The 12,193-nt window shown below is 55.1% G+C and overlaps 4 protein-coding genes across 4 annotated transcripts; 3 read left to right on the forward strand and 1 right to left on the reverse strand.

The window, feature by feature from the left end:
* Positions 1–798: 798 nt before the first annotated feature.
* Positions 799–2,461, forward strand: CkaCkLH20_10884 (cAMP-dependent protein kinase catalytic subunit; the record flags this gene model as incomplete). The annotated part of the gene is made up of 4 exons (XM_038893598.1): positions 799–1,638; positions 1,700–1,953; positions 2,007–2,381; positions 2,434–2,461. 4 exons carry the CDS (start codon positions 799–801, stop codon positions 2,459–2,461), a joined length of 1,497 nt encoding a protein of 498 aa, XP_038741147.1.
* Positions 2,462–3,541: 1,080 nt separating this feature from the next.
* CkaCkLH20_10885 (uncharacterized protein) lies at positions 3,542–5,390 on the forward strand (the record flags this gene model as incomplete). The annotated part of the gene is made up of 7 exons (XM_038893599.1): positions 3,542–3,628; positions 3,720–3,791; positions 3,871–3,932; positions 3,983–4,164; positions 4,218–4,822; positions 4,889–5,078; positions 5,146–5,390. 7 exons carry the CDS (start codon positions 3,542–3,544, stop codon positions 5,388–5,390), a joined length of 1,443 nt encoding a protein of 480 aa, XP_038741148.1.
* Positions 5,391–6,798: 1,408 nt separating this feature from the next.
* CkaCkLH20_10886 (phospholipase c) lies at positions 6,799–8,915 on the forward strand (the record flags this gene model as incomplete). The annotated part of the gene is made up of 2 exons (XM_038893600.1): positions 6,799–8,335; positions 8,389–8,915. The coding sequence occupies 2 exons, from the start codon at positions 6,799–6,801 to the stop codon at positions 8,913–8,915; spliced, it is 2,064 nt and encodes a 687-aa protein (XP_038741149.1).
* A 184-nt stretch (positions 8,916–9,099) lies between these two features.
* On the reverse strand, positions 9,100–10,231 carry CkaCkLH20_10887 (putative stress protein DDR48; the record flags this gene model as incomplete). Its single annotated transcript, XM_038893601.1, has 3 exons — positions 9,100–9,975; positions 10,046–10,090; positions 10,160–10,231. 3 exons carry the CDS (start codon positions 10,229–10,231, stop codon positions 9,100–9,102), a joined length of 993 nt encoding a protein of 330 aa, XP_038741150.1.
* Positions 10,232–12,193: the final 1,962 nt, after the last annotated feature.

Raw genomic sequence — 12,193 nt, forward strand, 5'->3', positions numbered from 1 at the left:
CGCTCAGAGTGACCTTGCCTTGCCATTCGAGCCATCTGTCGCTTTCGACTGATTGTGAGAGGGAAAAGAAACCAAGACTACCTAGACAAAAATCCTACGTTGCGTTGTGGACCTTGCAGTCACCTTAACTGAGAGGAGACCCCAGACAGAGCGCAAGCTTCATCATCTGTTCGTTACCCCTCCTCCATTTCGCCTGGTGTCATTTTTCCTCAATTCTCTGCTTCTTTGTCGCAACTTATTAATTCTTCTCTGTCTTCCCTCTTGGAATTGTATGTTGTGTATCAACCCTTTGACCTTGCAATCTGATGCTCATTGGTTAGACTTTCCACCTGCGCGGTAAACTTACACCAGTACTCTTCCCCAGCTCCAAGAATCAGAAGCTCCCGCTTTCTCCGCTCTCCCGGTTAGCATTCTCAATTGCGGTTGCTGCCAAACTTGGTCGGGTTCTTGTAATACCTTAAACTCGCAAGTCTGTACGTTCCCAACTGTCCCTTCCCTTCCGCCAAAGGATGCGCCGACCCAGGCCCCATTGTTCCTAACAACAATACGCAGGCGGCTTTCCTTCTTGAGTACAGGTCAAGCCAGGCCTTTCCCCGCGCTCGCGCTCGTCCTGCCGTCAATTCGCTGCTCACCTCGCCTTCTCAGCCCAACCAGGCTACTCCTTGAACCGGCGAATCACTTTGCGACCGTTCCTCCCCCATACCCATCTTGCAAACGTCGGTCGTGGGCCCCGACACCTGCGCATTTACGCCGTTTCTCCAAGGGGCAAGCCGCCCTTCTTTCCTCTCCGACCTTCATATGCCTACCCTCGGCTTCCTCAAGAAAAAACGGACGAGGGATCAGGACCCTCAAGGCGCCAGTTTACCCACAAGTCCGGTAACACCCACCTCGTCCAAGCCATTCGACAGCTCCATCTCGACCACCCTTTCCTCGCTGTCCTCCAACTCCCAGGCGCCTTCCCACGGCGGCCAAGGACACAAGCACGAGGATTCGGCCTCCTCCGAGGCCGCGAAACACCAGCAGATGTATCCCGTCACCGTCCACCCGCCCAACCAGTCGGCACCTCACCAGCCGCATTACAACCAACAAACCGATCAACAGAACCTGCCGAGCATCAGCAACCTTATCAATCCTCCTCAGCATGACGGTACGAACAACGGCCACTACCTAGCGCAGCCGCAAGCCCCTCAACCCAACCCGAGCCCCGGCACCGATCCCGTCCGCCTCCAGCAGCAACAGTCCCAATCGATGCTGCACACCCCGCAACAGCAACAGCAGCAGCAGCACCCCGGTATGCAGCAGCAGGCCGTCGACCAGCAGGTCCGCCAGACCAAGGGGAAATACACGTTGCAAGACTTCGACATCCTGCGGACGCTAGGAACGGGTAGTTTCGGAAGAGTCCACCTGGTGCAATCCAAGCACAACCAGCGCTTCTATGCCGTCAAGGTGTTGAAGAAGGCGCAGGTCGTCAAGATGAAGCAAGTCGAACATACCAACGACGAGAGGCGCATGCTGGGCGAGGTCAAGCACCCATTCTTGATCACGTTATGGGGCACGTTTCAGGATTCGAAAAACCTGTACATGGTGATGGACTTTGTCGAAGGTGGTGAGCTGTTCTCGTTGCTGAGGAAGTCTGGGGTACGTGCCGGTTCAAATAGGAAGACGTCGTGTATGTGACCGTGCTAACCCGGCGTTGCAGCGTTTTCCGAACCCCGTCGCGAAGTTTTACGCGGCCGAAGTCACGTTAGCGCTCGAATACCTGCACTCGAGAAACATCATTTACAGAGATCTCAAGCCCGAGAACCTCCTGCTCGATAGGCATGGACACCTTAAGATAACAGATTTTGGTTTCGCCAAGCGAGTGCCGGACAAGACCTGGACGCTTTGCGGTACCCCAGACTACCTGGCACCCGAGGTCGTCTCGAACAAGGGCTACAACAAATCCGTGGATTGGTAAGCTCCGGCCGGCAGGAGAGAGTCATTTCCAGATGCTAACCCCAGGACAGGTGGTCTCTTGGTATTTTGATATACGAGATGTTGTGCGGGTACACACCGTTTTGGGACAGCGGGTCGCCAATGAAGATCTACGAAAACATTCTCAAGGGCAAAGTGAAATACCCGGCCTACATCAACCCCGACGCGCAGGACCTGTTGGAGAAGCTGATTACGGCCGACCTCACCAAGCGGTTGGGTAACCTGTACGGCGGTCCGAACGACGTCAAGAACCACCCGTGGTTCACGGAAGTCACCTGGGACAGGCTCGCGCGTAAGGACATTGACGCGCCGTACACGCCCCCGGTCAAGGCCGGCGCGGGCGACGCGAGCCAGTTCGACCGATACCCTGAGGATCCCGAACGCTACGGCTCAAATGGGCACGACGAGTGGGTTTTTCCCTCCCGAACAGTCCGGGGTTTTGCTAACGTGGTGTTTCAGATATGGCAATCTATTCACCGACTTCTAATGTCTTTCTTGGATCGGAGTCGACTTGGTACCGCGAATGTGCAAGCGTGTTCCGGTCTGCAAGCAGTGTTCGAATAGTATAGGGCGCCTGGCAGACACTAGGGGCCTCGTAAATCATGTCTGCACAGTTTTGGGCGCCTGGTTGGAGGTTTGGAAAAGGATGGGAAAGCAATGACGGGGTCGGTTGGTAGTAAAGGACCTGGAAGATGGAAAAGTGCAACAAGACGAGACTTGTTACCGTATTACTTGGATACATCAATACCTACAGCAATTATCTTCCACTGCTTCCCAGGAGTATGGACAACGACGACGACCAGGTCCTAGGGCCAGACCACTGCAGGAACAGCCGAAGTCGAGCTAGTCTCGTCCATTCGAAGGCTAGAACGTGTTGTTTGACGAATGTGTGCGGATGACGGGCAGTATTTCGACACGCACGCGCTGCACCTGTTTCTCCCGTAACTTGGGTCGGTCTAGCAGAAAGCCTTCAGGCCCAGTTCACCGTGTAAAAGGCAAACACCCCCACGGCAATGGTTCAAACAAGCTCCAATGGGTTCATATCCGGCCCTATTAATGCAGAACGAGCAGCGGTTCGTTCTGGCGGTGACAGGGGGGTAGAGGCTGGATGCGGGGATCGTTGCCATGCCTGCGGGACGGACGGTGGACATGAGAGGGACCTGGACGCTACAAGCTTTCGTAGCCGACATTGGGAGTCCGCTCAAAGCCCCTGCGAAGAGCGCTGTGGAAGCATGAGGAGACGGACGTCCAGTGAGAGAACCCGCTGTGGGCGGTGTCCGCGACCAACTCCAATTGGCCCCGGGTGGCCTCCAAGTGCAGATTGCATGGGCCAGACTGGACCCGACCGCCTGCTGCAGCGTGGAGGTAGTGGTGGTGGAAAGTCACGGGGCTGGGCGGCTTATGAAAGTAGTCCGTCTGGAGCCATGATGGCGACCTGCAGGAACCTACAAAACTCTTTTTTCTCACTCTTTTCCTCGGTGAAGCCTCTTTGGCCTTGTTTTGTCTTTTACACTGTTTTGGAGGGATTGGTGAGTTTGTTTTGGAGCGGCTCGATTGAAGGTTCAACATGGACGACTACATGTTCCGCGAGCATGTCGGCATGTGCCGCCAAGTCACCGAGGCGACGCACTACGTCGAAATCCTCAACTATTCGGTGAGTTCTTGATTCTGAGGCTCTTCTGGATGAAAATCGGACGGTTTACCGGGAATGGCGCAGAAGGGACTGAGGTTAACTCAATTGACAGGACCCGTTCTACGATTCCTGCGAAGAGCACCCGCTCACCATGGACGAGTTCGACAACTTCTTGTACCGACGGGTAAGTACATTGAGCCAATTACACCGTTGTCTGAGACTCGTGGAGTGAGATGTATTGACTGACAATGCGATTGTTTCAGGGCGCATTTGAACCTCCAAAGCTCAAGGAGGGCGTTACGCTTCTGAGCGGCATTCGATTAGTGTTTGTCAACTCTGGCAACTCAATTGTTCGAGTAACTGACGGTTCAATAGTCTCCAGAAAAATGCCAAGCACAAGGACACCTTCACCCCGCACACTATCTCCTTCACAGCCGATGCTTATGAGTCCATGGTGAGGGCCATGAGGTTACCGTTCAGAGCCATCGAGGGCACCAGTGTCGTCGGTCCCTTTTTCTGGTCCGCCTACGACCAGGACGACGAAGATCCGACCCTTCGTGAGTCCAAGACCTCCGTATCTCATCGTCACACTGACTGACGACCCCGTCAGAAATCATCTTCCGCAAGTCCGATGTGCGGAAGAAGGGCAAAACTCGTGGGTGGGAGATCATGCTCTCTCACCGTTTCAGCACGGGCATCACGTCGGGCTACGTCAAGGGCACACCCAGCTCCAACATGGTCGACGCGATCCGCCACCTCACGTTTTGCGCCAAGCAGGTCGGCCACCCGATGCTGCTGCCGGTCATCATCCTCTCGCACGACCTGTCGTCGGTGAACGACCAGAAGCAGCGCGACGCGCGCGATTGGCTGCGCAGGCTGGAACACGCCGTCAGCATGCGCAACGAGATCGAGGACGAGGAGGGATATGTAAGCAGGGACGGATATCTCGAGGTCGACGCCATCAGCCGTGACCTGGTCGAGTGTCACAGCCAGGTCCTGTGGAAGCGGCCGCAGGCGTACATCGAGGTCGTCAAGGAGCTCGAGTCGGCGATGGCGCTTTTCAAGCACAAGGTGCCCGTGGAACGGTTCACGGTCGAGCTGCATAAGCTGCACCGGAGCATGAACGCGCGTTTGGACTTCTACAAGATCAAGCTGAGGGGAATCGAGAATTACCAGGCGACGACGTTGGAAAGACTTCACATCCAGCGAAGCGCGGTACGTTTGGTTTTGGTGCTCGGTGTTGAGGGGGGATAGAGGAGTATGTGCTGACCCGTGAGACAGTTGTACAACTTGCTGTCGCAGCGAGAGTCTAAGATTCAGTTCCAGATGGCCGGTGAGCAGAGGAGGTTGGCACACGCGAGCAAGAGGGACAGCACGGCGATGAAGACGATTTCGTTGCTCGGTGCGGTGTTCTTGCCCGGGACTTTTCTGGCGTCCGTTTTTAGCATGACGTTTTTCGACTTCGCCAAGGGTGGGTATACCGTCACATCTCAGATGATGGATCGTGTTGGAAAACGATACTGACGACAGCATCACAGACGCCGATCCCGTCATCTCGAAATCGCTCTGGGTCTACTTCGCCATCACTGTACCCCTAACCATCATCATCGTTGTCGGGTGGCTGTGGTTCGACAAGCGGCGCGAGGGCCAGTTCGCCGTCGAGGACGCGGATCTGGAGAAGAACATCGAACACATGGAGGCCGACATCATGGCGATGATGAGGAAGCGGACGATGAGCAAGGCGAATACGTGGACGTCAGTGACTACGCCGATCAAGCCGTGAAGACACGTTGGGGACGAGGGGACTGACTGGAGAATAGGAAGCAGAAAGAAAAATGAGAGGTGAGAGCGGGCGAGGTGACATGAGAGAGCGGTAAGAGGTTGAGGCCATGAGATGAGGAGGATGGCCAAGAGCGGATTTGCCATATATAATGGGCGAATTTCAGGTACGAACGAGCGATCTTAACATTCAGAGGAGAGGGGGCTATGTGGTGGATGGATATGTACATATTATCGCTATCACGCCTTACGACCTAACGACACTTATGAGCGAGACATATTATGAATACACGATATTCGATATAGCGTCTAGGAACAGGTAGCTCTCGGTTGCCTGCCTACCTACCTCGCACAGCTGGAGGCCAAGCATAAGTTCCAGGATGAACGCAAGCTGAGAGCATGAGGTTGGCCCACTTGGCGGGTGCGGCCCGTTCCTCGTACTTTGCATGTTCATGCTCGGGGCTGAAGAGCCGCCTGTCTGATGCGATTGCATAGTTCAACATCAGACCAGCGAGTCAAAGCCAATTGCGTTGCTGCGACGACCTCTCGAGTCGTCCGTCTTCCAACGATGGGAAATTCCTCACCGGAAACCACAGGTTCTAGAGGCTCCTCGAAACGCAGGGATCCCAGACCGACATTCGAGCACTAAAATGAGGGGTAAAAGGAAGGGGGTTTGGCGGGGTTCACGCGGGTCGTTGCTACCTATCGATAAGAAACCTCGCTATAAATATCGCCCCCCAATGAGCACGCAGTACCTGCCGGGCAGCTTCCCCCGGGCCCCTAGGTACACTAGAGTTCCAGCGGTCTGGGCTGGGTCTGTTACCGCTAAAGATCAGCTAGCAGGACCCTGTGACGCCATAGCACAGACTTCAGGGGGTGGTCACGAAAGAGGGGGGGACCTCCATCATCATCGCATGCCCGCAACTGACAAGCTGCCACGATTCCGGCTTGGTCCCTTGGGCGAAGGAACCACTCAGCTCAGGATTTCTGTGCCACCCTTGCCCGTCTGAACCGTACGTCCTGCTGGATCGTCGGCTCAATCAATTGACAAGAGCGGGTCAGAAAGCAAGATTGCTCTGTTCTTTTGGATAAAGTAGCACTTGGCGTGGTTGACGTACTGCCACATATGTCAAGAGGGAAAAAAACCGGGCTTGCGAGCCGAACGTCGAAACAAAACAAGAACGACTTTCATCATTTCCCTAGTCTCGACTACGCGGCTCAACCACGCTGACTGGCTGATTGTCACCAGCATACGAGACGCGTGTTGTATCTCTTAAGTCTACTTGCATCATCAGGCGTCTCACTTCCTTTTTATCGACCTCGCCGCTCTCCTAAAACCCTCATTTATCTTGGATCATCGCCCGCCTCACCGCTTCTCTTTCTTGTCTATCCAACCTACACCGAAACACATCATGGCGGACACAGCAACTCAACCTACAGTAGTCCCGCCGACCCTGCAGGCAGGCGGCGGCGCCAGCGAGACGCAGCGCACCGTCAAGACGCTCAACGACTCCATCCTGCCTCACCTCACAAAGATCTTCAACGTCCACGCCGGCAAGGACGACAAGAAGTGGCACAAGGAGCAGATCGCATCCTTCGTCAAGAACGTCCAGGCCGATGACGAGTGCATCGAGCACCTGAAAGCCATCGGGGCCGCCGCGCCGGATGAGTTGGACTTTAACGGGTTCTTGACCTACATGACCTCCTCCTACTCGGCCATCACCCGCCCGGCCCAGGAAACGGACCTCACCTACCCTCTGTCGAGCTATTTCATCAGCTCCAGCCACAACACGTATCTCACCGGTAACCAGCTGTACAGCGAGTCGAGCACCGAAGCGTACAAGAACGTTCTGCTGAGAGGGTGCCGCTGCATCGAGATCGACGTCTGGGATGGGGATGATTCCGATAACGAGGACGGCACGTCGGTGAGCAGCAGCGATGAGGAGGTCGCTGCTGGCACCAAGGTGAAGAAGAGTCGGCTGTCGAAGCTCAAGGATAAGATGCCGAGTTCGCTGTCGAGCAGGCTTGAAAAGACTTCCTTGGGGAAAAAGATGGATGAGAGGATCGAGAAGAAGGAGAGTGTCAGTGCCCCGGCAGCGACGAGTCCACCTGGCGCAACAAGCCCGCCCACCACAACGAGCCCGCCTACAACATCAAGCCTACCTGCCGAAGGGCAAAAGCTCGAGTTGCAGAAGACGCCATCGCCGAAGCCTTACGGTATCGAGCCCCAGGTCTTCCACGGTTACACCCTCACCAAGGAGGTTTCTTTCCGGCACGTCTGCGAGACGATCCGAGACTTCGGCTTCGTTGCCACCGACACGCCATTGATTGTCAGTCTAGAAGTACACTGTGGTCCGCAGCAGCAGGAGGTCATGGTTCAAATCATGGAGGATACATGGAAGGGCATGCTGGTCCCGACTCCGGAAGTCGACGCCTCAGAACTACCGCGTCCGGCAGATCTCAAGGGTAAAATCTTGGTCAAGGTGAAGTACGCCCCGCCGCCTACGGAGGCAGGGGAAGCTGTTCTCGAAGACGACGAGAGCGACGAGAGGCCGACTGGGGATGTTTCCAACAAGAAAGCTGAGAAGAAGAAGGCTTCCAAGATCATCCATGCGCTGAGTAGACTTGGAGTCTACACTCGAGGAATCTCTTTCAAGTCCCTTACGCAGCCCGAGGCCTCAATGCCGACGCACATCTTCTCGCTGTCAGAGAAGGGCGTTATGGAAGTCCACGAAAAACAGCCAGAGATTTTGTTTCACCACAACCGACATTATCTGATGCGAGCGTATCCCTCTGGCCTGCGAATTAGAAGTTCCAATCTCGACGCGCCCGTTTTTTGGCGCAGGGGTATCCAGATTGTAGCGCTCAACTGGCAGAACTGGGATGAAGGGATGATGCTCAACGAGGCCATGTTTGCGGGCACGCCGGGCTACGTCTTGAAGCCTGAAGGTACGTTTTACGTTCATGGAAACACGATGAACATGAGTATTGACAAAGTGAAGGGTACCGCTGCCTCAAGGCCGGCTCACCTCCTCCTCCTGCCCCTGACGCAGCCCTCGACGCCCCGCAGATCACGTACAAAACGCTCGATCTCCAAATCGACGTCCTCGCCGCGCAAAACCTCCCATTGCCGCCGGGAGACACCAAGGTCTCCGGCTTCAAGCCCTACGTCAAGGTCGAGATCCACGTCGAGTCCCCGGAAGAACGCCTCCCCGGCGCTCACATCAAGAACGAAGGCCACGAGCAGGAGGGCGAGTACAAGGCCAAGACCAAGTCGAACAAGGGCATCGACCCCGACTTCAAGGGCGAGGAGCTCAAGTTCACAGGTGTCCCCGGTGTTGTGGAGGAGTTGACTTTTGTGCGGTTCACCGTTAGGGACGACGAGATTATGCGGGATGACTTGGCGGCTTGGGCGGCTGTGAGACTTGATCGTTTGAGAAGCGGCTACCGTTTCGTGCATCTTATGGATTGCGAGGGCAGGGTCACGGAGAGTGTTATTCTGGTGAGGATCACCAAGAAGGTGTACTAAAAACTGACTACGATGGGGTGGTGGTAATCGGTAGTATTTCATAGCGCATAGCACAGCATTCAAATCATCCTTCCACCTACTTTCAAACCAGGCCTTGCCATTCATTCAATATTAGATTGTATTAAACTCGCTAGTTCGTAACATTTTCAAAATCAAGAGCTCACTTGCGGCGCGGCTCGAACGTCTAGTAGTCATCGTTGCTGCCAAAGGCCCCCTTGGCCTCCCTCTTCTCGTGTCCCTTGCTCTCGAGCTTGTCGCTGTTGAGCAAGCTGCCCGCCTTCTCCAGGACTTTGCCCAGCTTGCTGTCTCCTCCCTTGTCGCCCTTGTTGACGCTGCTGCCGTAGGAGTCAGAGCCGTACGAGTTGCCGTTGTCGTTGTTGTTGTTGTTGTCGCGGCGCGAAGATCCGTAGGAATCGCTCTCGTTGCGGCCGGACGAGCCGTACGAGGAGTCGTCGTTGCCGCCGATGCGGCCTGAGGAGCCGTAGGAGTCATCGTTGCGGCCGGTTGTGCCGTAGGACGAGGTGGTGGTGTCGTTGTCGCGGCGGGTGGAGGAGCCGTAGGAGTCGTCGTTGTCACGGCGGGTGGATGAACCGTAGGAGTCGTCGTTGTCGCGGCGGGTAGAAGATCCGTAAGAGGAGTCGTTGGTGGTGCTGGAGGTGGTGTTGCCGTAGGAGGACGTGTCGTTGTCGTAGGTGCGGCCGTTGTTCTCGGAGGCGTTGTAGGCGAGGGAGTCTGCGCCGGCGAGGTTGGAGGAGGTTGATTCGTCAAAGGCGGAGTGCTTCACGGGGTTGGAGGTGTTGGAGGACCCGTAGGAGTCGTCGTTGTCGCGGCGGGAGGAGCCGTATGAGTCCTCATTGCGAGAGGATCCGTAGGAGTCGTCATTGTCCTTGCGGGATGAACCATAGGAGTCCTCGTTGTCGCGACGGGAGGAACCGTAAGAGTCCTCATTGCGTGATGAGCCGTAAGAGTCGTCGTTGTCGCGGCGAGAGGAGCCGTAGGAGTCCTCGTTGCGAGAAGAGCCGTAGCTGGCCTCGTTGTCCCTGCTGGAACCGTAGTTGGACTATGTGGAGGTGTTAGTTTGAAATGGGAAGCTATCAACGGCTGAGGGGCAAGCTTCTGACTGAACTTACGCTGTCGTTTCCGCCGTAAGACATGTTTGCTTTGTGTGTATAGGGCTGAATGTTGTGAGTGAGTTCAGATGGGTATGATGATGAGATGATGCAAAGAGGCTTGGGAGACTAGACGGATGTGATCGAGGGGACGGCATTTAAATGGGTGCTATGAGACGAGAGCTGCTGCTTGCTTGGCTGCGCCATGATGCTGGTCGAGAATACCGGTCTCACTCTCACATGTTGGCGTATGGACCCTCCCGATCGACAAGGCAGTGGCCCATCGAGGGTGGACGGACGGAGCGCTAGCAGACGCATGTTTACGACATTTCTGGGAATCCCCGCGTGGACTGGCTGGGCTCTTCTCGTTCAGATGGGATGGGATGAAATGGGCTGCATGGCGCGCGCCGCTTGCCATGCCGTGTGCCTGCCTTGTCTGGCTGAACCGCCAACGGCGAGTCCATTTGAAGGGGGTAGCAGTGTACAGGTCCGCGCCATCTTGGCAGAGCGCGAGATGGAATTGGCTAAAACACTTGTTTTTCGGGAGCACGGTAAGCCGTTTCTGGACTGGGCTGGCTGTGGTGTAATAACCTCCTTCAGCTCGTCATGGGGGTGTGAGTGGTGTTGTTGGTGATGGTTGAAGAAACTGGGACCCTGATCGTCGGTTTCTTGGCGCTGGGGATGTAAAGATGGCACACATCGTCACCAACGGGGAGACCGGATACCACGTTCGCCATCGGTGTGCTCGGCGCCAAAGTCCCTTATTGTTTTAGTGACAGAAAAACTGGAATGACACATATAAATCAAGGCAGGATGATATGGGATCCGGCTGGTTTGGAGATGTTGCGGACGGTCGAGTGTCGTGGTTGGGTTCCACCCTTATGGCGTCATACCGGGTACCATTGCGCCCCCAGGTATGGGTGTGATCGAAGATGCGCCGTTGGAGAGGAAGATGTCATTGAGTCCGTCCACTCGGCACAGGGCAGAAGGGGGAAGGGAATTCCTGAGGAGGACAATGCGGACATTCTCTAGTGAGCATTGTTCGGTGCCGGTTTACCCCGCCATGAGATGTCGGTGGTTAGCTTGAACGCTCGCGAATCGTGGGACCACGTTCTTGGGGGCCGGTCGTCGTTGGAGGCCGCTGTCTTGAGTGCCAATCGGGTGACGCTAAGGGTCTCCGGTGCTGCTGCTAGAGATTTGTTCGTCGCTCTATCGAAAGCTTCTTTTGCCTGGCCCTGGTATCCTCCTCTCCAGCTCGACATGGGTGCTGCAGCGGGTAATTACATGTCGATTCGGTAAAGCTCGATGGACGGACGGCTGTACTATGCAGTACACCATTGCTGGCAATATTTCGATTGGTACATAGGTAGGGAGATGACGGCGCCACTTCCGAGTTCGAGGCATTGTATAAGTATATTCAGCGTCAAACCAAGTTGTGAAAAGGGTGTTTTGGGCTTCACGGTGAATCATGTCCAAGTTGTTCCCATCTTCGAGACCGTCAGTAGTCTTATTTGAGCACGCCGTTAACAAATGCAACAAGGCCGTGTCGTACGCACCAGCAGCATCAACATTGCATCAGATAGATACACGTTGGTTGATCTGAGAATCTCATGATCAATGTCAATGAAGCTACGGAGGCCATGTTGCCCGTGGTGTAGCGTCTACAGCGTCACATACCCATAAGCCGGGGTGTAAGTGATTTCGAATGAGAGCAGGCAGAAGGGCAATAACAACCATATTCTGAAGGGAAATCAATGAGCCATGATGCGCGTGTTCGTTGTTGTATAGCTAACGCAGCGAAATGGTGAGTGATGAGACTCGTATAAAAATGACGCTGTAACAAAAGCTCCTTGATGGAATGAATGAGCGATGAGAGAAACTTAAAACGATGGATTTCATCTTAACCAGCCCAGGGGAGACTTTCATTCTGACGATAGGGACCCTTGCGCTGAGCATCAAGCCGTGATTGGCGCATTAGGCACTAGGAGCCTCTCCTACGGACCCCCGGAGCTGGCCGGCGTTCACTCAACGTCCCCCCCACAATATTTCGGCGTCTTGGCTTTTGGGTTCGCTTTCGCATTAGGTACAACTTCAACCCCAACTCATCCGTTCGTTCCCCTATTTCTTCATTGTGTACAACTCATTATGTTATAAGTGAGTTGCGAAGAG

Source organism: Colletotrichum karsti (assembly GCF_011947395.1).
Source record: "Colletotrichum karsti strain CkLH20 chromosome Unknown Scaffold43, whole genome shotgun sequence".
NCBI classification, from domain to species: Eukaryota; Fungi; Ascomycota; class Sordariomycetes; order Glomerellales; family Glomerellaceae; genus Colletotrichum; species Colletotrichum karsti.